This window comes from Protopterus annectens, chromosome 6.part0 (assembly GCF_019279795.1).
Source record: "Protopterus annectens isolate FY-2018-M chromosome 6.part0, PAN1.0, whole genome shotgun sequence".
Lineage (NCBI taxonomy): Eukaryota > Metazoa > Chordata > Ceratodontiformes > Protopteridae > Protopterus > Protopterus annectens.
This window is the reverse complement of record NC_056737.1, coordinates 499,193,945-499,216,460: the sequence shown is the minus strand read 5'-3', so window position 1 is coordinate 499,216,460 and position 22,516 is coordinate 499,193,945. Positions and strand designations below refer to the sequence as shown.

Here is a 22,516-nt window from a genome sequence, read left to right as displayed (position 1 = left end):
AACTGCCACTTTATATATGTATGTGTGTGTGGTATGTATGCGTTTGTGTAAACATGTGTGTGTTTGTGTGTGTGTGTGTGTGTGTGTGTGTGTGTGTGTATGGATATATATGCATATATTTGTGTGTGTGTGTGTGTGTGTGTGTGTGTGTGTGTGTGTGTGTGTGTGTGTGTATATATATATATATATATATATATAATTTTTTTTTTTACACACACACACACACACACACACACACATATCTACCTATACACAGTGGTACAGTGGATATAAAAAGTTTACACACCCCTGTTAAAATGCCAGGTTTTTGTGATATATAAAATGAGACCACAATAAATAATTTCAAAACTTTTCTCACCTTTTATGTAACCTATAACCTATACAATTAAATTCAAAAACAAACAAATCTGTTAGGGGGAAAAATATAAAAAATAAAAACATGCAATAAGCTGGTTGCATAAGTGTGCACACCCTTAAACTAAAGAAACGTTTTGAAATTATTTATTGTGGTCTCATTTTTTTATATCACACATACCTGGCATTTTAACAGGGGTGTGTAAACTTTTTAAATCCGCTGTACACAAACGCTCACACAAAAATATATAATCAGTCCACTGAGAACAGAAGAACTGCAAACAGGCATTTGTATTTGTCCATTTATTTATATTTTGGTTAATTTTTAATTTTTTTTCTAAGTAAAAAGGTTGGTCCCAGATGCTTCATTACCTGAAGCCAAGGTTCAATATGGAACTCTTATAGAATTAAGTGTAAGGACATCTTCTAAACTGTAGAAACACCTTCTCCCCCAGCACTTTGCACAAGTAATCAGACAAAGACAGGGAAAGGAAAGAGTGGATTAATGCTAACAGGATACAGATTAAATGTTATGTCTGCAAGAAGCTTTTAGAAAGCCCAGGCCCTGGTCAAAGCCTAGGAGCATAGTACAAAATAAGTACATGCTATAACTTGGACTTGAACTCAAAGCCTCACTGTTCTGTATGTTCTCACCATGTAGGTAAATGGATAAATATGAATTACTAGCTGTTCTTCCTCTGTTCTCTTTGGTCTGTTTTTGTGTTAATCACCTATGTATGAGGCAGAGATGAAGCTTTAAAAACTTGGCCAGTTCTCAGCTTCTACAGTTTCTTAAAGGTTAAATCAAACAGAACTGTAATCAAAATGATATAGGTTTGAGTCTTAACTGAAGAACACATTTCTTTACTGCTATGCTTCTAGGCTTATTTCAGGACCTGTGATTCTGAAAAAATTCTAATTGATATAGCATGTTGTTATAAATCCTGATTCAGAGTGTTACTTGATCCACTCTCCTCTTTATCACTCTTTGTCTGATTATTTGCTGTTTTGTGGGAAAGAGGTGCTCTTACACTTAATACTGTATAAGCTCCACAATGGGCATCTGTTATTGGTAAAAAAGGGTCTGGGAACCAGGCCACTTACATGGAAAAAATAAAAATACATGCATGTGTAGTTGCACTTCCTCCATTCTCACAGGTATGTTTGTGTATGAATCACATAAAAATGAGGGTGTGATTAAGCTTCAAATCCTTGTTAAGTTCACAGTTGTTTCAGTAGCTTAATGATTAGAGCAACTGGAAGGTAATCTGGAGGATCTGATTCCTCGATGAAGAACACACACTTTTTTAGTGCTGAGCTTGTAGGTTTTGGTCAGGGCCTACGCTTACAAAAAAAACTTCTGACTGACATAGCAATTTATCCATGTTCTAGTTTAAGGAGTATTTATGCTTGCCCTTGTGGCCTGCGTTATGGCTGAGACAGAATGATGGACCATCCCATTTAGCAGACGATGATCTTTTTAGCAGGCCTATGCCCCCATATCCTACTTTCCTGCACTCAGCATACAACAGGATGACTGGGTGTGTACCTGACCCCTCCCACTGTTAGCTATGAACACCCACCTATCTCTACTGGTACCATAAGTTCCGAGTCACTACTTGATCCTACGTCATCTAGATTATAATAAAGGCTTCATCTCTCCATACCACAAATAAGACTAATTCAGAATTTTGATTTTCAGGGGAAAATTAATTTTGTGATTAATGAATGTAATTCTGGTACAGTCACATTCATTTTTAAAGCATTCATTTTAGATTAATATTTATTGACAGAACTTGTTTTTTACACAGCTATAACAACCTAATGTGCATGTACAAACTTGTGCAAATGTGGCAGTGTTTATTCACTGCCTGTACTTTATGAAATATATGTACTTTTGAACACATCTTTTTCTTTTATAGGTTGCTGGGTTTCTATAAAGGGATCCTTCCTCCTGTCTTAGCAGAAACACCCAAACGAGCAGTAAAGGTAAATATTTTTTTGTTTTGGTTTCAAAGCTGTGAAGTTGGCCAATACTTGGTGGACTATTTTAAAATGCTAATCTCTGTCAGATGGTTTTGTGACATGTTGACTTAAGCATGATTTATATCTCATTTTTGTAATGTCAGTATATTCTTGCAAGTACCATTGTTGCTAGAGGCACTTGGTGAGAAAGTTAGCAGTCTTCTTATATGTTCAGTAGAACAACTGCAAAGCAGTATTACATAGCTCGCAAATGTTCATGTAGAGGAAAAGCACCAGTATTAAGCTTTTCCTTTCAGCTGATATTGTGTTTTGGGACTTCAGTTTATAGAGGTATGAGATAGTCTCATGTACAGAGCTTTTTTGTTTTCAGAAACCCAGTGTTAGTTATTTTCAATTAGAAATGCACATTGTAACAATATTTTGTCTATTACATGTGGCCCTGCTATTAATACAGATAGTGTACTACAAAGGTTCATAGATAGGTAGCTGTCCTTCTGAGCATTTTAAGATTATCCAATTTCCCTTTCAAAGGTGAGAATCAAACTCCGTATCTTGTGTATGTGAAGTAAACAGCTGTATCAAAAGCACATATTAACACCACAATAAAAACTGTCAACAAGAAACTTGGATCCCTCTATAGAATCAAACCTTTTCTAACTACAACAGCCAGGACTGCTATAGCCAGAGCTCATCTCATCTCTACTCTACTCTATGCCTCACCCATATTCACAAACCTTTCTAAAACCAACATCAACAAGCTCACTGTATCATATAATAACATTGCTAGATTTGCTGCTGCCTCCCCTTACCATACTCATCACTGTCTAAACCTTTTACAACTTGATTGGTTAGAATTTCATCAGCATCTTCATCTTTCTCAGTTTACTATTGCCCATAAAAGCCTGTATCAACCCTCAAATACTCCTATTCTCTCAAGACTACTTACCCCTACCATAATCCTAAAAACTTACGCTCAGCTAATAAACTACTGTTTAACACCTGTAGAGCTCATAACCTAGCAGGTGACTCCCTCTTCTGTAACACCGTTGGTAAACTATGGAATCTACTACCTACTGAACTTACAACTCTCTCCTCTCATACACTTTTCAAAAAGAAGCTCAAGCTTCATCTCAAAAAACACTGGTTATGTTCCTGTATTACCCCTGACTAATTGCTTTATCCTCTAGCATTAACCACCTGCATCAACTTCCATTCACTTTCTAACCTTTTATTTATATTTTCTTTTTTCTGAATCCTGGGACTTCAGTCTTCATAAGTCTTAAGTCTTCACATATATTTCCTTATTATCAGCATTGGTAACTGCCTTCCACACTATACATTGTGTATATTATATGATGACTTTTTTTTTAAAACCTTACTTAAAATGTTTTTATCATATTATTCTCTAGACTTTTTCATGACCTTATTTAAAAATGTGTATCTTTTATTTTTATTATTATTATATTTCTCTTCTTTTCTATTTTGTCATTTTATATGTTGTTATTGTTTTTTTATCTATATTGTTTTGTACATGGAGATTTTTTTCCCAGGCCTCTACTGAAAATGGACATGTATCCAGCTAGACTAGCCCGATCAACAAATGTAAAATAAATAAAATAATAAAATAAATAAAAGCCACCCCTCCCTCTTATTTACAACTTTACATATGTAGATAAGCGTCATGTACACTCTGAAGAGTATACTACCATGAGATACAGTGATTTGTTCACAGGGACTATAGTAGTCTCCATGACAGCAGGCACCTGTTTTTGCTGACATGTGCAGAGCAGTGCACCACTGTGTACAATGCTCTCCTGTGCTCAGTATGGGGGACTGCAATGTGTAGCATGGCAGCATTGCATACTGCAGCTATGAAAGTCAGCTTAGTAAAGTACACTGTGCCTTACTAAGTAGGTATGTGTAGCAACTTAGTATGGTACATTATACTTACCTATGCTGCCTTTTCCCCATGGTGCTGTGCTACACCACCATGCCTAGGTGTGAGTCATAAAAGATTTGCTATCCTTAGTCATGACAGTACAGCTATTGTTGTTATCATGGTATGATAATGAGGGTGTGTGATGCTGTGAGACATCCCATTAATAGTGCAGAAACATCTAAGTATTGGGGGTAGGACAAGTCTAGTGGTGGGAACAGATCTTCATGCACTAAAGACAGCTTTGCTGCCTTTAGAGGTTTTTTTTATCATGCAAAGTAAATTTTTGCATAACATCATTGTGGCTGGACTATCATATGTTACCCAGTCGGACTAGACAGTATTCTGAATGTGCTTTGATTGTGAATTATGTATATTCAGGGAGTGGGTCATTTGCCTATGTAGTCTGTGCATGAAGAACTATGCCTACACAGCAGAATAGGACTACATCCAGCATCATACTCAATTGCATAGCACATTTTATGGCTTGCAGAGTGCTTTGACATACTGCTCAGTGGTGTCATTGCTCTGTTTTGTAGTGCATAATGTTTATGAATAGCACTGAGAGTGAACCAAGGATACTGTGCATGAATAAATATTTATGTACACAGTTAGCTGACAGCTGTAAACAGTATCAGGCAATGGATGTGATTTATAAGGAATGTTTGATTTCTCAGACACTTTGAAATGTTTATGTGTGATTTAAACAGTCTAAGCCCAGATCTTGAACAGTAGAGTAGGTGGTGATATGATGTATATTTTTGATGGGCTGAAGGTTGGGAGGTTGATATAGAAATGAGGTTTAAGGAATTATGTGGAATACAGGTGAGCACTGCAACTGGTGGGTATAATGAATGCAGCATTTGGTGTGCCAAGAGACAGTTTGATGGTTTTATAAGCCATATGTAATTTAGAAAGTTCAGAACTTGGAAATTGCGTAATCTTGAAAAAAAAAAAACAACCTATAAGAGCAAAACATCAGAAATCAAGTTTTTGCAGGGGTGCAAGCCCCCCTGCACCCCCATGCCCCCTGCAACTTATATATACTAACTCTGAGATTGCACTACAGTGAAGAGAACGGTAAAGTACCCGTTCCCCACTGTACGCCAATCTCCATTGACACTTTTCGAGATTCCGCAATTTCGAAGTTCTGACCGTTGGTATTCAGAGCTTCAAGATTGTGAAATCTCGGCATTACAAAGTGGACCTATATATATATATATATATATATATATATATATATATATATATATATATATATATATATATATATATATATATATATATATATATATATATATATATATATTTATGTATGCACACATATGAGAGCACATGCGCACATACACACACACACACACACACACACACACACACACACACACACACACACACACACATTTATATATAAAACACACATACATGTATTCATTCATATGTATACATACTGAAAAATTGGAAAGTTTGATTTTAGGGTTTAAAGAAACTATTAAGTCACAATACCCACCCATAAAAACCTTACTTAAAACCTTAGCTTTGTGTACCTCCAGCAACAGAATATTCCTGGATATTCCTTCTTCTGAGGTTTCCAAAAAGCATGATAATCATATTTTTGTATGTTGCCTATCTGATGAAATAGAATGCAGCAGGTATTTTTATTTCATTGGAACTCATTTCATCAATACCCAGTAACTACAACCACATTCCAAGGACTGGGTCTCAAACTATGGCATTTTACCCTAATATCTGACTGTACAACCTCAGAATTGGTTATATCAAGTAATGTTGTTTGGGGAGAATATAGTTGCTTGTCATTCACATAACTAGTTTTCAGCTATGTTACCATCAGGTCTTGGTGAAAAAGGACTGGATTACTTGTCCACATCCATGCAGTATGATGCAAGTGAAGGTTGTAGAAGATGTAAATTGTGAAAATCAGTACAACATCTGGGTTAAACTGTGTGAGCTCCCTATCAGCTCCCATATCAACTACTTAGAGGAGATCTCTGCTTGACTTACAAAGCCATGTATGACCCAGCTCTGTTAGAAATGCTAAGTCTAAAGAAATCCCAATCCCTCCGCACCACACGCTCCAGAGACCTCAACCTCATTACCACAATCAGCAGAACATTCTGGAGGGCCAGGTTAATAACCCAGAGACTGCCCATGCTATGGAATACACTTCCCATATATGTCAAGCAGAGCACCTCACTGGCCCTCTTCAAGAGAAATCTTGATGAGTGAATGGGAAATAGAAAATTCACCCCGGGGATCACTCCAGTGGCTCTACTCGACAGAGGCACTAGGAGCTAAGGTTGGGTGGAACGATGCCAGGGTAATCTTGTGGGCTAGGCTTAAAGACTCCAGAGCCATTAACCTTGTACACACCTATGAACATATGAACCTAATCGGAACTTTAGTTACATACTTCTAGAGGGAAAGAGACTTGAATTCTATGGATCTCTAAGTGATATTTAGCATGGTGAGTAGTAGTTCACAACTTCCTCTTTCTCTTCCAAGATTTGTTTATACTTATTCATTATTTAGGCAACATTATAAAGTTTAAGAAATTCATCTTAGTCTGAAATGCAGAAAATGTCATTTAAATCTAACAAGAGGCATTTATAAGCCTCATTTTCAATGAGCGGAATAAAGTAATTCTTCCTTTGCCCTCACAGATTTCGTTCCTTGTCTCACCTTATTCAAGTGTGTTAAGCCGTACTGCAGCCTGATACAAAATCTCTTTCCCGAGAAGTATCACTAAACAAGATAGATAAAGACACACACACACACACACACACACACACACACACACACACACACACACACACACACACACACACAAACACAAACACGTATGTATGCCACCTTTTGGCCTTCAAAATATGTTTCTCTTTCCTATGACTTCATCTGGTGAACCCTCCCTGGGTACTGAGCCCTCTTCCAGATTTGATCTCTAACACATGTGGCAAGCCTCATCCAGATGTCAAATCCATGAAGGTGACCACTTGGGTCCTCCACTTCTACTGATGGCCAGAAATTCCAGGCTTTCATCCACTGTCATCATCTCAAAAACCTTTCCAGAAAAGTTTATAGAAGCAAGTGGAAGAGATTTTCCATCTGAGACTCTACCAAAGGTCTAGACCCTTTCTCAGCTTCTTTGCCATCAAATGTAGATTTTCTAGCAGATCTTTACCATCAAGGTTCAGCTGGCAGCTATCTTGACTTTTTTTGTTGATGAAGACCATACTCTTATTGCTTCACTGAAACTGTCTAAGGCTGTTATATGGGTTACTTTTCTTCTACATCATCCTCTGAGGGACCTTGTTCCACCTTGAGATATTACTGTCTTACTGTAGACTTTAACAAAAGTCCCCTTTGAACCTGCAGCTACTGCAGAATTGAATTTCCTTTCTTTACATTTTTTTTGGTCTTTCTCGAAGATAGAGTTTCTACTTGAGCAAATTCTAACTACCTTCCCAAAGTTTCCCCTGACCCCACTTTGAATCGGACAGTTAATCTCCTGGTTTTCTTTCCCAGTTTCTCAAACGAGGGTGAATATCTCCTTCATTTATTGGATGTTCATTGTCAATTCCATTTCTATTTACATTGTACTAAGGACTTCAGAAAATCAGACCTATTTTCTTTCCTTTTTATAACGCTAAACTGGGAAATAGTTCTCTGATGTCTCCCTGTCCAGGTTGTTGTCCGAATGCATTATATTTGTTTATGGAGACAAGGGGCAGTCACTTCCTCAGAAACCTAAAGATCGTTCGTCTAGGGCTTTGGCAACCATTCCAGCTCTCTTCAGTAGGGTCTCTGTTAATGATATCTGTGCTGTGGCTACATTATCTACAACATATACATTTATCTCTCATTACAAGCTAGACTGCAATCTAGGTCTAGGGTCATTTAGCTCCATCATCCTTTGGAATATCCTTCCATGAGTACTCCTAGCATTCAAGGTAGCTGGTAATTCTGTCTCAGACAACATGAGCTACAAAGTTATGTACTTGCCATCTAGCTAAATCTTCTTCTGTCTTAACTTTCCCTCCCTGTAAACCCCTGCCAGATTGTCACTATTTTGACCATTTGGTTGATTTTACTGAACCTCCGCTGAGCTGTTATGTAAGTCTGGGATTGTATCTTGGTCATTTCAGGCGCTTTTTTTCTTTGCATAATGTAGGAGAAGCCTTTGTTGTAGGCAGACAGACTTGATCTGAGGAACTGTTAGGGCAGATGGCAATTATGGGTCAGGAGAGAGCCTAAGCCTTAAGATTCAGGAGTCTAAAAGTTGCCAGCATCAGATCTGGTCAAATCCGATATACCCAACAGGTGAGACAGAAGGAAGAAAACACAGATTTGACATTATGAAAAGTATATAACTTTGGTTTTATGCTGCAGTAGGCAGTATTTGCAGATAATATTTAACCATATTAGAATTTGGTGAAATGTATAATCTGAAACCTGATATGGTGGCTGAGTAAACTGCTGATACTTACCTGTAGTTTGCATTGTTGTAGAGATGGTGCAGTTTAGTCATATGCTACATTATCATTCTTGAAATATGATAGTATTGATCAGATGTGTATGTTTATCAAAGTACTGTAAGTTGTCAAAATATTAACCAAAAACAGCTTGGACTCTATACTTTTGAATTTTAAAGTGCAGTTTCAGATTTGAAATCTTGTGATTAACATCATTATTCAGAGGACATTGTGATGAGTAGCTCTGCTGCTTTTTTAAATAATAAGTACTGTCACAGAAAAAAATATCACCTTTAACTATAACTGATCAGAAGCAGCTGTAAAGCCAAAGACAGAAACAAACTTAATGAAGTCCTTTATCTGGAATATATAGTATAGTACAGCACATAACTTTTTACTAATTTATTAAGTGCTACTTACATTTGACCACTGCTGAAGATTGTTCTAACAAACAGGTGTTTATATTCAGTCTACATGACTTTTCTCATATATAGTGAGAGAAGACATTTATCTGTCCACTTTACCATCTGATTATGTTTTAGTTGACTTCCATAGCAGATGCTCATGTATAACCTCCCATCTGTAGTTAAGTATTGACAAGCAGATGTGTACTCTATTTCAACTCTGTTGCATGTTAAATGAGTCTTTAAAAGAAAAAAATGTCAGGCCACTTCTAAATAAAACCACATAACCTTACAAAAATATTATTCTTTATACATTGCTAGCAACTTAGCATGATAGGACATGTTTATTATTTGTGAACAGTGAATGTTACAAGCACAAACAGAGGAAGTAATCTTTCTACAAAGTATATTTTATGCTGGGGTGAGGTCAGGCCAGAAAAATGCATGTGAATGTTTTGTGTAGGACTGCATCAATTATCTTATCAAAATGTAGTTGAGAATTACAGCCACAGGAACACTGTAGGTGCAGATGCAATGTTTTTTTTTTCATGTTTAAAAATGTCGCTAGTGTTCCTGAGTCAACGTTGTGGTACATTGGAAAGGAAGGAGTCATAGATACTGTACTTTGGTTTTGGTTTTGGTTTTATAGGACTTGGACAAGAAGGAAAGTGTGAGTTGCTTGCTTGTATGTTTTTCTTTCAATCTGAGTTTTTGTGACCTCAGAATTGGTAATCAAATGAAGAGTGCACAATATGGATAAACTCCACAGGACTGAATAAAGCAGTCACCAATTCCAATATGTTTAATAAGGTGAAACACCAGTAACTTAAAATAATTACGGTTTAATGCTTTCATCCAAACATCAAATGGACTTCTTCAGAATTGTAAACAGGACATAAGCTGTATGTTAATATAACCTCATAAACAATGTGGAGGCCTTAAACGCATATTACTTGTTTAAATAAACATGAAGAGCAGAAGAAAATGATTGTAAGATTTTGATAAAAACAATTAAATAGAAAATTGTATCAGTTCTGCTAAACATAGTTTCTGCAATTGATAACTGATTTGTCATGACCTGTGAAGTTTATCCGTATTGTGCAGTTTTCATTTGGTTATCAGTTCTGCTCCTGTACTCGTCATGGTGTTTTTGTTGTACCTTAGAAGTGGTGCATTTAGAGATCAGGAGTGTGAGAGATTGTCCTACAACTGTGAGTGAAGGGACCTTCCCTTTGTACAAAATATTGTTTAATAGTATTATGCAGTGCACTCATTGTCACTAGTTTATAATGTAATTTCTTTGGCAGTTTAGATGTAATGTTGTGGTTTATTACATGTTGATTTAGCAAGATACAGTTAGTCATAGTAAATCCTGTAGGAAATAGAACTTGAGAGATTTTGGAATACAAGACATTGTTTATGTATTTATGCACCCACTTAATCCATAGCTAGTAGTGAAAAATATTATCAGTATTAGTCACATTATATTGTATGTAACGATATATATATTGCATAAATATATTACTTAATGCTGTCAGTATATGTATTACTCTTGGTGTATTGTTTTGGTTACTTGTGTCTGGGTTATGGCTAAAATTGGTCTTTAGACCAGTCTACCGATCTGCATAACAGATAAGTAGACAAGTATGTAAGTAGGTAGGCAAATAGATGAATGCATAGATAGATAGATAGATAGATAATACATTTTTGGTAATGCTACTGTCTTTGCCACTAACATGTCAGAGGCATGTGTCTTTTTTTGTCCGGTCCATATCCCAGTGACTGTACAGATAATTACTCAGTACAGCCACATAGGAGTAGTATAGGCTTATTATCATGAGTGGACAAGGTGATCCACTGTAGCGACCCCTAACCGGGAAAAGCCGAAAGAAGAAGAAGATGGAACACATGCAGACATTAATAAGAAAAAGTTAAATGCTATTCTTTGAACTCAGATATTATGGAATGCCGTTCAAGTTATGCTTCTAGCTCAGCCACTGAGCACATTAATCTGGTTAGTGACTGGCACAGATTACCAGGATCCAAATTTGGAATGTATATGTGACGCTATCACAGAGCAGTATATTTACCTTCCTTGCAGAAAAAAAGTTTCAGCCTCCATGGAGGTATAAATGTATGTTAAAGGGAGGGAAAAGATACAGATGCATTCAGTTTCACTGTCTTGGAAGTCATTAAGGGAATGTTTAGGGTCATTGCATAGCTATACCCTGCACTAGATAAGTGGAGGAGAAGAGTGATGGCAGAGCTTCCTTGGCTGTAGATTACTGGCTTTTTAGTCAAAGATCACCTGACTTGCATTGTTGCCATTCCATCAACAGTATGTCTTCTCACAGATAATCTGTGATAGCAGGCTTACCCAGAAGAATGGCACTTTCTGTATAGATATTAGACTTAAGAAGAAGGTTTTGGGGATAGAACTGGGCTATGGGAATGCATATGGGAGGGATTTGTATGGTTTACTACAGATTATGTGTACTAACAATAGTCTGCTTAGACATGCTTGAAACTGAATAAGATGCTGAGAGAAAAAAAATCATTGTATGTGAATATTCCAGTTTAAATCTTTATTTATTTATTTTAGGAAATAGCCCCAAGTAAAAAACACAACACAACTTAAATCCTACTCATGCAGCAAAGTTCATTTTACTTGGTAAAAAACATGACCATCATCTGCACTACTTGTAGACCTGTATTGCACTGAAGGGGTTTTTTTTTTTCTTTTTGTGCTGGCTTGCTTTCTAAGCACAGGCCAATACACTGATGTTTGTATTTACCTGAGTGTCAAGAAAAGTGACTTACAGTGCCCTCTGCCAAAATGCATTCAAAGAATGTTAGTTTGCTGCTTGGCTGTGCTGACTAAAGTGGTGTGCCTGTAATGGCCGGCAGTAAGTTGTGCACTGTAATTTAAATCTGGAGATGCTAAAGGTGTACAGTCTGCAAAGGTGTCATCAGTTAAATTGTTTTTTGACAAGTTTAGCAATACTTTCAGTTTGCCTTATAAGTGGTATTAAGAAGCAGCGAAATTGAAAAAAAACATTGTGTATTGGTTGTGATACGTTGCAGCAGTATATGCATTTTTAAGTTAGGCTGAAAGTGAATGACACATTTCCAAGAAACAGCTCTTACTGACTAAATGATTGAGGACCATTTCACTGTGAAAGCCTCTTAGCAGAAGAGAGAAAAAAAAAATATCAGGAACAAAACGTTGTGTATTACACCTTGTGATTATAAATTGCAAAACACATTGTTCAGCTTATCTGAGGTAAAATTAGTTTCTTTTGTTTGCTAGTGTTTCTGCCAGCATGTATAAAAGCAGTGTAACTGACTTTTTATTATAAACAAAATGCAGTATGCTGGTTAAACATGATCAGGTTTTCTTTGAATCATATAAAATTTGTTTTATCTATTAGCTTGCAATTCTGCCAGCAATTATGAAAGTGGTTTTAATCAAACATATTGCTTAAGCTTCAAGGATGTGGGAATTGTTGCTAGTGCATTTTATAGCACTTGTGAAATCAAGAGATGAGAGCTGTGTATTACATGACCAGGACCGTACATTATAAAAGCAAAAATATTTAGCTCATTTCCAGTGAGTCTGATTAAGTTATTTGCTAGGCTTTGAATGACACATTCGAAAACATTGTTACTGATTTTTGTATCCAAAGCAAATTATTATACTGTACTGTTCTTTGAGACAATTTTTGTTATTTAGTCATGTAAAGTCTTTTCCATTTTTTTGCTGGAATTTCTAACAGTACTTATAAAAGCAATGTAATTTTTTCAGTTAAAAGCCATATGTAGTATGTTGCTTCCCTGTAGTATTTTAAAATCCTGTATTTTGTTTTCCCATTATCACACACTGTGAAGCAAGAATGTCTCACCTCTCCTTGTATAAAATCAGTTCAACTGTTTGCTTCCACTTCTGAATTCACTTCTGAAAGCAGTATAATTGATACCTTTTACACAAAAGAGCGTGTGTTGCTTCCGTGTGATTGGCTTTGTCTTTGTATTATGTATAATCGGTTTCAGTTGCTTGGTAGCTCTTCTGACAACATTTGTGGAAACAGAATATATCAAGAGCTGCAAAGCAATAAGTTTTCAGTTTTGCTCAAGCAGCAGTAATGGGAGAAGAAAAAGGCTAATCTGCTGTGTGTTGTTCCCTTGTGATCATTTTAAAGTGTTGTATGTTGCTTCTGCATGTCCATAAACTGCAAAGCAAAATATTGCAACCTAGCTCAGGTTAACTAACTTATAACAGTTTGCTGTTGCTTCTGTCATTCTTTGTGAAAGCAGTATAACTGACTTTTTATTAAGTGCAATACGCTGTTGGTTGCTTCTCCTGCTTAAAGCAAGCAAAATCAGTTTCATTTGTTTACTGGAGTTGCTGAAAGCAGCTTGCAGTGCAATTTTATTTATCAGGACCAAAATTATATATATTGCATCCCTGTGATCATTTTTAACCTCTGTTACCCTGGTATGGTTACATTGAAAGACAACATTCATAGATTCATAAGTTTATAGTAGGCTAAGGACCACTAGGGCCATTATAGGCCTAGCTATGCAACCCAAATGTGACCCACAAGTTTGATTTATATAGGGGCTGATTTATTGAAGACCTCAGTCCATCAGAGACATAGGTACAAGAACTGGGATGACTTTTTGATTGCCCATTCATTGGTCCAGGTTGTACCTAAGTATGGTTAGGGCAGAACTCTGCTTCACATGGATGTGGAGCCTGTTCCTGAAAATGGGAATTCTCTGAGGAACATATATATCTCCAACATGTCCTATTTATGTGCAATGAAGTATAAGTACTAAGCTAGTTGCCTTTGCAGGACATTTTAAGTCTTCCCAATTTCATTCAAAGGTGACAATCAATCCTTTTACCTTGTGTCTGTAAGATAAACTCATTAACCATTATGCCAACCTGAAACCCAAAGTCAGGACTGAGAAATGCTTGTTTTCTTCTATTGATTTTTTTAATACATTTTTTTGATTATGTCTGAAAAAAATATCTGCTTTCAGTAAGCTCGGTCACAATATAACAGATTAATAAGTAGTATTATTTTTTGCAAATATTTACATTTTATTTTAACAAATTCACTACATGATTTTTTTACATTTTGCAATGCCCTTGTTTTTATTCAAAACATATTTTTCTCCCCTTCTCTAATCATTGAGGCCCTCTTTGAGTCATGTGAAGCAATGTTACCTATCAGTCCCTTTGGATATTATCGTGCAGCATCACCCTGTGGAGATGTCCCCACATTCAGAGGGGATTCGCCTTATGGCACCTCACCTTATAGTACATGGTGGGAATTTAGAGTCAAGCTGTTGGAGGCTGTCACCCATGAGAAGGAGTTAGTTTCTGTTTTTGTTCTTAGTCTCCCAACCCCAACTTATGGGTGACTTGTGCACTCTTGTCATAGCTGGTCCTTCTGTATCAAATTCCCACATATGTGTACTTCTGTGACCATGCTTAGATGGATAATTTGCTTGTGTCTACCCTTGCAGTACCAGGTCACACCCTTAGACCAGAGTAATTACTGTGTTATGCCCAGTCTGCATCAGATATTGTCACTGTAGCAGTCTGGGCCACCTACCATCAAGGGAAATTAGTATTAATGTCATATTCACACCCTGTCCTGCGTCTCCTCCAGTGCCAGAGTTGCCTTCAGGGTCACAATTGGTGGTGAACTTTTTCAATGCAAGTGTTTGTTTCACGCTACAGAACAGTCATTTAGTGAAGCTTTAACATAAAATTACATTTGAAGCAGGAAGTAGCAGATTGATTCTAAATGTTTGAGATAAATAACTTTAAAATTAATTGAAATTTATCCTGAAGTTAAATATTACATGTTAAAGCAGATTTTAGAATGTGAACCCTTTTTGTTCTAGTAGAAAAGGGTATAACATTTTTTTTCTCCTAAGTTCTTATTTCCTGTGTGTTTACTACTTCAACAGTGAAAAAGTATATATTAATGTCCAGTGGAAAATATCTGGAAATTTTGAACTCTTGAGCTTACACATTAGTGTCTTTTATTTCTATATGTTTCATGAAATAATTTGTGTAAATTTTAAACACAGTTCTTGCATCTTTGAAAATGAATATGCCATAATGGGAATATATTACATTTGTAAACGGCTGAAGTAAAATAAACCATCTGTTCTGCTTTCTGCTATATTACATTGCTTGAAGTGGCACTGAGAACAGCTGGAATTACTATTTAAAAAGAGTTAAAATACAAACATTCCATTTCTATCTTGTCTTGTGTCCTCATTTTCCATATATGTGAGTTTTGTTTTAACTGAGGCTTTTTTCACTGGAGACCCATTTTGCAGTCTAGTAAGAATCACGCACTGTAACACTGCTGTTCCATTTAGAGACCTCCCTAACTTTTTCTTTGTCCTAATCCCAAATCCCAGTGTACTCTGATTTATAGCTCCTGGCTTATATTTTAGAGTGCACTGTACAGGTGTGTGTTCTACACTCATTAAAACTTGCAGTAGCAGCACTGCTTTCAAAGTGCAGTTCTTTTCCTATTTTAGCTGGAGACACTTTGTTTTATACCTCATCCATTTGGTGCTTTTATCATAAAAAATTAACAGATACAAAATGACTTGGTAATGACCACAAAAATCCAGCATTGAAGAGGTTGCATTGTACCATATACATAGATGTGATTCCTACACCTTCTGCTTGCATGATATTTGATTCTGATGAAGTCATTTAATCAGAATGAAGCTTTCCTTGGGATTCATGAAGCTCGGCGCAAGGCCGGTGTAAGGCTTGCGCCGGCAGTGCAGTGTATAATCGGTGTAGCAGCGCCACATGCATAGTAATGAGTGCGCGCCGCAACCATAGACACTTGCAGAGGGCACATGCGCGAGCCCAAGTAGGATGCGCCCGTAGGCGTGGCCAAGCCGGCAGGCGATGAGCAACCTAAAGTGCTGACTGTCACAGGCCGCCTGCAATAGTAACCGCACCAGCCAGGGTCCGTGGATAATGAAAAGTACGCAGAGTATGCAACATAGTACCCGTTCACACAAAACGGAGAACCAAACATTAACCCACGAAGTCCAAATTGTACCCGTCCAAGGAACAAAGGATACGCGTAATACCGTGTCTGTCACGCAATGCACTGTCAGTGGGCATACCCAGTGAAGGTGTACCGCAGCATGTCAGCGCGCCGCACCTACACACAAGTGGCCCCATGGGCATGGTCACCAGCAGTAGTGAGAGTACACAGCCGGGCAGCCATGTCAATATAACAACCAGAAGGAAACCAGATACCCTAAACACAGACAAACATGTGCATAGCAACATGTACTACACCCAGCAACGTGCCCGTCGCATACACATAGGACGGCGTATGCCGAAGCGTAATATCCAGAAGCAGAACCCATGCATGCAAATGTAATACACAACAGCCCCGTCATAGCACGTAACCCGCACCCATGTACGACCGTGCACCCAACCCAGCTAGCAGCCTTGCGCAGCTGCACACCTACACACAATGGGTATACCTCAAATGTAGTATGAAGTATTGTCCTAGGCAGTGCCACGCGGGCAAATATATACCCCACATGTCAACATCCCACCTCAGGTACTGATATCCAAATGGCTGCATGTGAATGTGTCGGCAGAATGTGTACATCCTGCATGTGGTATGGACCTGTCGAAACCCCATAGGCGTTCACATGCCACGGTGCCCATAACTGTACACATCTGGACAAGACAGTATGTTCAGCCACCGTACTGATGATTAGCTATGCAGACATGTCAAACACAACACATATGGCGGAACATCTGCCCACCAAGCAGGACGCCCCAACAGGGTGCCACATGCACAGAAGGTGAAGGTGGGACATCACACATTGAGAATAGCGTTGCTGGATGGCCAAACACCCACGGCCAGCGCAAAGGATGGAATAACATGTATATGCCTGGATGAATGGTATGTCATAGCATGGGAATAGGCCAAGCTATCCAACATAATAGCCATGCGTACCAGATACAAACTGCCAGTAACACGCAGTAGTAATGCAGGAAGGCATACACGACTGTGGGAATATCACAGGACATATGGCACGTGCCAAGTGTTGACGCATGACACAAATGTCCAGGATGGGGCTCCCTGCAAAGAGGAACATGTGCCAACCCCACCCCCCACAGATGTACCGGCAGTGGAAACACAACCCAAACACACACCAACACCACCGTCCATCCCACGATAGCAACGGAGGCTGGCCAAAGACCACCATGATGCATGCACAAACAGTGACACGTGTAACCGTTGCCCTAACAACCCCCCACAGGCCAACGAATAATAGTATGGACATATGCATGTAATGCTGTGAAGGATGTGTGGTAGTCCTCAGTATCACAGAGGTAGGTACACAGATACACTGTAATCAACCGTGACGTATGTGCACTGTACACAGCATACCTGCAGGTAATACATAGTTCAATCATGTGCCACAGAAATATACACATACGAATGAGGACAGGGGATAGACAAGTGTGAATGGGACAAACTATGAACATAGGTTCATAGGTCCATAGGTACATAGTAGGCTATCTGCCCAAGGGCAGCTATAACCCTAGCCCATAGTTATGTTGCCTTTGCCACCCTCCAGTCGAAGAAAACAATGCCTATTATATTGCTGTACCTCTGTCAAGCAGTGACATTGAAGTAATCCCTGGGGTATATCTGCAATCTCCCATCCATTGGTCAAGATCCCCCTCGAACAAGGCCAGCGAGGTGCTCTGCCTCACATGTACTGGGATGTTGTTCCACAGCATAGTGAGTGTCTGGGTGATGAATCTGTCCCTCCAGCACATTCTATTAATGACCGTGTCAAGGTTCACGTCACCTGCCCCTGTGGTTCTGAGGGATATAGATTCATTAGGTGAAGCATAGTCATCAAATATGGGTCGACATGGCCTTGTATGTCAGGCACAGGTCACCACTGAGCAAGTGGTATGTGACTGAATGGAGCAGGAGTCCTTTCAGTCGGGCAGCATAACACATATTCCTGAGACCCTGCATCCGTTTGACGATGAACTTATGTGGCCTTCCCAGCTGCTGCAGGTGTCGGGTCAGATACCTTCCGAACAGGGCATTGTACTCAATCATAGGTCTAATGAGTGATGAGTACAAGGAGATGATGACCTCCCCTGATCTAGATGTGAATCCCTGCATGATCAGGTGGGCAATGTAGAAGGTCTACCTATCTACGTTAGCAACGCGTGTGTGTCGAACGAACGGTTACTGACAACCTGGGTCCCCAGATCCCTGGTAACTCCCTCTGTGCTCAGTGGATTGCCACCTATATGGCAGCTAGGGGTAACCTTGTTCTTCCCGAAGGGTATGACTATGCATTTCCGGCATTTAGCTGTAGGCCATGTCCCTGGCACCAGATATCCATATCTGTGAGGCCCTTCTGAAGGATATCTGTGTCAGATGTGCGTCCCACTATGGCACCCAGTTCGCAGTCATCTGCAAACATTGTCAGCCATAACCCCCCTGTGTTTGCTTGTACTTTGGAAATGTAGATGCTGAAAAAGAGTGGACCCAGGACTGAGCCCCGTGGGATACCGCCTGTGACCGGCTGTGAGTCTGACATGGTGCCAGCAACTATGACCGTGTGGGTTCTGTCACCTAGCCAGTTTGCAACCCATCCTGCGATGTACGGGTTCACATCCAAGCCGATGGGTTTATCAATGATACCTGAGGGGGGTATTGTGTTGAAGGCCTTTGCCAGGTCGAGGTAGGCTGTATGGACTGCCTGACCCTCATCAATGGCCTCGGTGACGGTTCCTAAAAAGTCAACCAAGTTTAAAACGCATGATCTACCTTTGACCAAGCAAAACTGGGTTGGATGCAAAGTATGCAAGTCCCCTATGTCTTCATCTATGAGTTCCATTATGATCCTTCTCCATGGCTTTGCAGATAAGGCTTGTCAAGCTAATGGGACGGTAATTACCAGGGTCAGTGGAGGCACTGCCCCTGTGAAGTGGGACTACAGTCGCCATGCGCCACAACTTGGGTACGTTACCTGAGGTGAGGCTAAGATTAAACAGCTGTCCTAACTGTGGGTCTAATTCCTCAATGAGTTCGTGGAGTACACAGCCGGGACACCATCTGGTCCCATGGATGCTGTGTTCACTGCCTTGGAGAGAGCATTTCCCACCTGTGCGTTACAGATGTTTTGGGGGCCACAATCCTCTGGTACAGATATCTCTCCATGTGGGGGGGGGAGATGTTTGCACCGAACCTGTCAGCCAGTATGTTGGCAATGTGTGTAGGTTCAGTAAACTTCACATCATTCTGAACCTAGTCCGAGCATATCTGGGAGTGTCCTCCCAGGTGTCCAACATAGCTAAAGAAGGCCGTATGATTGTCTGTCGAGTCCTTGGTGATATATCTGTCGGATTTGCCCTGGATGATGTCATGAGAGCTTGTAGTTCTTCACATATAATGAGCAAGGGTGTCATACCTTACAAGGATTCTGCTCTGTCTTGTAGTAGCTACCTCCTTTCGTTGTAGAGCTTGTGTATGGCTGGGGTACACCAGACTGGATGCTTGGCTTTGGTACAAAGAGTCACAGTTGTGTAAGGGATTGCCTGATCCATGCAGTCCTGTAGGTGCTGGTAGAAGGCATATGTAAGTGATTCAGTGGCTTGAGTAATGTTTACCACTGGCTCAGGGGCCTTAAAGGAGACCACACTAGTGTTTAGAAGTGTGAAGTCGGCTTTTGAGAAAGCCATATGTATGGTAACCGGCACCACCCACAGCATTGTATGCCAATAGCAGAAGCTATTGTATGTTGTCCAAACACACGTGTCTGTACACATGGAACATTATAGCAATAAACCACGCCTGGATGTGGGTGATGCTAGACATACCCATGGCAGACGTGGTGCGTTCCCAAGGCCGACGCCCGAGGGACCACACACATAGCCGGCCTTAGGCATAGGCCAAGTAGGCAGCTGCCTAGGGCGATGCTCTGCTAGGGGCACCTTTCCAGCCTTTATTCGGTGTAGGTAGACCAGGATGGGGGTAGCGGGTGATGTGCTGGGGGCACCATGGAGTCCTTTTGCCTAGGGCACCACCTGACCTAAGGCCACACCTACAGTACCCACACCCAGATGCGGGTCATTGCTAGTATGCTATATCATCTATGGAAAGAAACCATATATTCCCAGACATAATGGCACAGCATAATGCCTGTCTGCCACCCAAAGCAGACATACGGCACCCACGGCGGTGCGGACGTACTGCACGAGATCAAAACAAGAATATATGAACATTTATATAAAATCAAAAAACAAGACCCTAAAAATGCTTTAAGTAAGCATATTTTAGATAGAGGTCCTGAGCATAGTTTTCTTTTCAGTATTATTGACCACATAAGTAACACAGGATTAGGGGAAAACTGGAAAACGTATCTTGCCTTGTTGGAAAGTAAGTGGCAAATAACATGTGATGCCACAACTTGTCCCGGGCTGAATGACTTCATTAGCATCAAACCTTTTCTTTTATTAGATGTTTAGTTTAACTTATCTATAACATTAATATTTCAACAATATTCCAACAACAATATATTTACGTGAAACTATTTGATGTACATTTTTATATATATTTTTATATACCAATATTTAAATATTTATATTTATATTTATATTTATACTTACATATTATATTTATATTTATATTTACATTTACATTTATAACTCACAGTTATACTGATAGGTCTTTTTAATTGTAACTTCAACATTTAGTATTTTTAACACTCTCTATGGAACACTGGATACTTATTACAAGTATTCATTGTCCAATTTATTTACATTGTCACCGTTTAGATCATTATTATTTTTAAACACCTTATTAGAGTTGGTCAATATTTAGGCATGCCCTAATGAATTATTTGAGTTTTTGTTCAACTTCAGAGAAAGATTTTTAAACATGTAAAATATGGCAAATTTGCACATTAGATTTTTATAGTTGTAGAAAATAGAATTGAACATTATCTGTTAAATGTTTAAATGTTTCTGTCTTATTTTATCAATCACTGAATCATTTAATTAATTTTTTGGCGCCTAAAATGCATTAAAAGGAAAGCAATTAGTTTTAGTTACTGGTTCTGATGAAATCTGCTTGTATTGCGGATGAAAGCACTTAACCGGACTACCAGGCTTGGATATTTGTGTTTATTGTGAATTGAACTGTCAATAAATTTTTGGTGCTTTCCTCATTACCCGAGCAGAGGTTTCTTTGGATTTACAGCATTGGGAACATTTGGTTTGTGGTCGTGATTTGGTTTACTTTTGTACTGCGCGAGATGTCCGTAACCAATGTCGACACTGTCACGCTATGTGAAATAATGTCAACATAGCGATTCAATACTAAACAGCGACGGAGAGCCCGATGTCCCCGTTGCTGAGCTGTACAACCTGTTCCGCCATGTTAAATGTGTGTAGCAGAGTGGGACTGCCCCAAACTAAGCAACGGACATGTCCGTGGCTCGGTGGAAGCTGTCATGCAATGTTAAACCCATGTAATATAGCGATACAGGTTATAAATACCGAGGTTTAGTAATGGAAATAGGTCCGTTCGACCAGACCGTGTGCAATTACTATAACAAGATCTACAACAGGCACGCCGGCCAATCAGCGCACACGGTTAGGAATAATGGGGGGGATATGGTATCATAGACACGGACAAACCGTGCCCATGTGACTCGTCTGACATTCGTACACTAGGCAGACAAGACCAAACCCAAAGCACCACAGGAACACCCTGACAATCGAAGGCCTGTATGCGTAGGGGATATAAGCCCCTGTGATCTGAATATCCCTGCGGTCACGACATATGCATCCTGGGCCATGAGCGGGAGGGAATGAGGAATGTTTAACATGTAGTACCGCACCTTTCCCAGCAGGAGAATGGATGCCTGTGACGTACGTGAGTGCGGGGGGGGGATATGTAAATTTAGCTAAGTACCATGGGTATGCATGTAAATGAGACCGAACAGCTAACGTGTAGTGGTCACAGTAACCGGCAATCGTGAATGCAGTCCCGTTTGAATTACGACTATAGAACATATAAATGTGCACGTGTACGTAATGCGTCCATGCCACAAAGACTGTTACATGTGTAAAGGTGAAAGTGCGTTCCGCACACATCCGTCAACCGGATCAGAGATATGTTACTGGAACAGTCACAACTAACACAGGCCACGTAACCACACAGACCCAGTAAACATATGTAACCAGAATACGGATATGCATGTGCGCCTGCGCGTAACCCACAATTAGGAAA

The 22,516-nt window shown here is 39.4% G+C and overlaps 1 protein-coding gene across 1 annotated transcript in view; it reads left to right on the top strand.

Moving 5' to 3' along the window:
- The window catches only part of SLC25A21 (solute carrier family 25 member 21), a 2,418,593-nt gene that overhangs the window by 1,724,736 nt on the left and 671,341 nt on the right, over positions 1-22,516 (top strand). Inside the window, exon 3 of the mRNA XM_044074218.1 lies at positions 2,277-2,343. Coding sequence (XP_043930153.1) covers positions 2,277-2,343 — 67 coding nt within the window. The remainder of the gene's footprint in view (positions 1-2,276; positions 2,344-22,516) is intronic.